This window comes from Sinocyclocheilus rhinocerous, unplaced genomic scaffold, assembly GCF_001515625.1.
Source record: "Sinocyclocheilus rhinocerous isolate Xijiao unplaced genomic scaffold, SAMN03320098_v1.1 scaffold441, whole genome shotgun sequence".
In the NCBI taxonomy this organism is placed as follows: domain Eukaryota; kingdom Metazoa; phylum Chordata; class Actinopteri; order Cypriniformes; family Cyprinidae; genus Sinocyclocheilus; species Sinocyclocheilus rhinocerous.
Window position 1 is genome coordinate 264,511 of NW_015640440.1, and position 2,836 is coordinate 267,346.

At 34.9% G+C, this 2,836-nt stretch overlaps 1 protein-coding gene across 1 annotated transcript in view; it reads left to right on the forward strand.

The window, feature by feature from the left end:
• Positions 1 to 2,830, forward strand: part of LOC107752707 (UBA-like domain-containing protein 2) — a 19,648-nt gene extending 16,818 nt beyond the window's left edge. The window contains exon 3 of the mRNA XM_016568730.1: positions 2,664 to 2,830. Coding sequence (XP_016424216.1) covers positions 2,664 to 2,774 — 111 coding nt within the window. The 3' untranslated portion in view covers positions 2,775 to 2,830. The remainder of the gene's footprint in view (positions 1 to 2,663) is intronic.
• Positions 2,831 to 2,836: the final 6 nt, after the last annotated feature.

Consider the following 2,836-nt stretch of genomic DNA (forward strand, 5'->3'; position numbering starts at 1 on the left):
AGAAATATAGAAGCTCAATGCGGAGAAGATCTTGATTAGGTTAAAACCCAAACCAAGCCATTCACACAGAACGCATATTCAGCGCATTTTTTTAGACGGACAAATACGACTGCTTCTTTGATGCTGCACTCGCGTCTCAGAGAAGAGATGTATAGAAAGCCATGCAAAGTTAAAACAGTTTCAACATTTAGAAACACGTCACGAATTTGTGGAGATTTTTTCCTTTTCACTGCGTCTCATATGTTTTAAATGCAATCTTCGTGATCGGCGATTCGGCTCTTTGTATTAAGCAATGCATAAATACATGATGCTATTTTGTTTATGCAATTTACGAAATTATATTTGATTTATGAGTTAATTTAGACGTAATGCACTTTTTTTTATAGACCGTTATTTCCTTGCGATGACAATTAAATTTGCTGCATTATTTTGTTCATTGCGCCCTCCTGTGGCCTCGGGGAAACAAGCCAAAAGTTTAACCTATTTAATCTGCATATAAAACATTAGAAATGGGATATTCGTTTAATTTTTATTTTGTGTTTGACCGTTAAAACAAAAAAAATTGTCGTTTGTCTCAATAAATGGAGTTAATTTAAAAATACAGTGGTTAAATGTAAAAAATCTTTTCTATTGCTACGTTTTAAAAAAGGTTATAAAAAATGTCAATAATTATCGATACCGAACGATATGAAACATTATATCTTTGATAAATTTTTTAGCTATATCGCCCAGCCCTAGCTCAGAGTAGAGCGTCTCTAATAATTACGACATGGCATGAGCGCAGCAAAACTACACTTTTAAAAAGGTAGTTAGCTACATTAATAATTACATTGAAGCTATGACTTTTTAGGTATGTAAATGTTTGAATTGATTTTATTTATAAAAATGCAATACATTTGTGTTTTTGTGTTTTGTAACAGTACTGAAAAATCAAAATAGTGTCATGTGTAATAACTATACCTTTTAACAAGTAATGAACAGTGAGTGATTTCTGAAAATGGCCAATGGATACAAAAATATAAAGCAAAATACAAAATGTTGCTTAAGATCAGTAGCCGAAATATAGAGTGTATTTTGTCCAGTGGCAGCGTTGATGTAAACACTGAGGAGGGTGAAGATGTGACCTTTGAGTGTTTATATCCTCACTGAGTCTGGATGACCTACTTAACAGACGGATGTGTGTTTGTCTGTTTGACCGGCATCAGAGCTGCTCTCCCGAAATCAAACTCCATAACTCTTCTGCTGACAAACCCTTCCTCCTCGTATATCAGTCACCTGATCTCAGCGTGTGTGTGTGTGTGTGTGGTGGTTATCAACGGAGCAGTTATCAGGAGCTGAAACTACTGTCAATTATGTGGCCTACTTTCCTTCATAACACACGGATGGCAGAGAGAGGCTGAGAGCTCCAGTGCAAACAAAACTCACGCTTTATGGGAATCATGGGACTGATGCTCAGCACATTGTTGTTCAGAAACCCTCTTGTCTTCAGTCTGTTGTGCAGCAGGCACATGCTTTTATTTAAGAGCTCAGAGTCCCATAAAGCCTCACCTTTTTCTGACATATGTATCTGTGTGTGATATAATTATGAACCTCACATATGCTTTGAGCCTACTATTATATGCATGTTGTTCACATATATTTTCCAGACTACTTGTGAAAAATTTCATTTTCATTATGAAAAGATTATGCGACAGCTACAGCAGGAAGCCATCCTGTTTGTTATTAATGGTCAGAGCGGCTGAGATTTATTTTGGTGCAAGTAACCTTGACTAACCTAAGACATATTCTGCCTTTACATGGGTCAATGTTGTGATTTGCCTCATCTGTTAAATGTATTCAAAATGCATAAATGTAATACATATACATATGATCACCTCGGATACATTTTTTCTACGATGAGCATGTTAATTTCTCTATTAAAATTCATTTTGATGTTTAAGTTAAAATTGATAATGATTCTACTGTCCTGATATAACAAAGAAAAAGATAAAAAAATATTTTAAATATTTAAAAAAACATATATTAAAAACATTTATTCAAAAGATGTTGTTTGGCATAACCTAAATAACATTTCTATTATTTAAGGTGAATAAATAATATATATTTAATGTCTTAATAATGCAAGATTAATCTGAAAACACATTTCCAATGCATAATCCAGGTCATATTTGAACAAAGCTGCTTATTAATATTTGGACAGACGTTTATCCACCAAATCAAAGTCATGTGGTGTGACCAGCATGCATTGAAAAGCCTAAAACAGGAAACGATACAGACTGATCGTGGGTCCGTAAGTTTCTTGAAATATTAGATAATTTGGCCTTTTTATTATCAAGTCAAGGTTAGTTCAGGTTGTATCATGTGGTGCAAGTCCCTAACAACATAATGATATTTATGAATAATAAATACTTTATTTCATAATACTTTTTTATTTTTATTTTGACAGTATGGTAAGAAAAATGTTATTACTTTTAATTTGATGTTTACACCACATGACATTTTTAGAGTTATTAAAACTTTACTTAAACATAGTGTAAAAGTTTTTCAAAACCATATGAACAACCAATATAGCAATATATACCATATGAATACAGAGTAGTCATATTATTCTATTATAGTTTTTAAATATTTTGAATTTGATTTTTATTTTGGGATTCCACCAGCCCGTCTGGCTGCCGCCGTCCTCTCCCACAGGCCACCACACGCTCCATCACCATCACCGCCATCACATGCACCAGCCGCCCGTCTCCCAGCCCGCCAACGGCCAGAGATGAGACTTTGCGGCGGGGGAGACACGGGGAGGGCCGGGGGTGTTAATGGGGGCGAGGATACACGG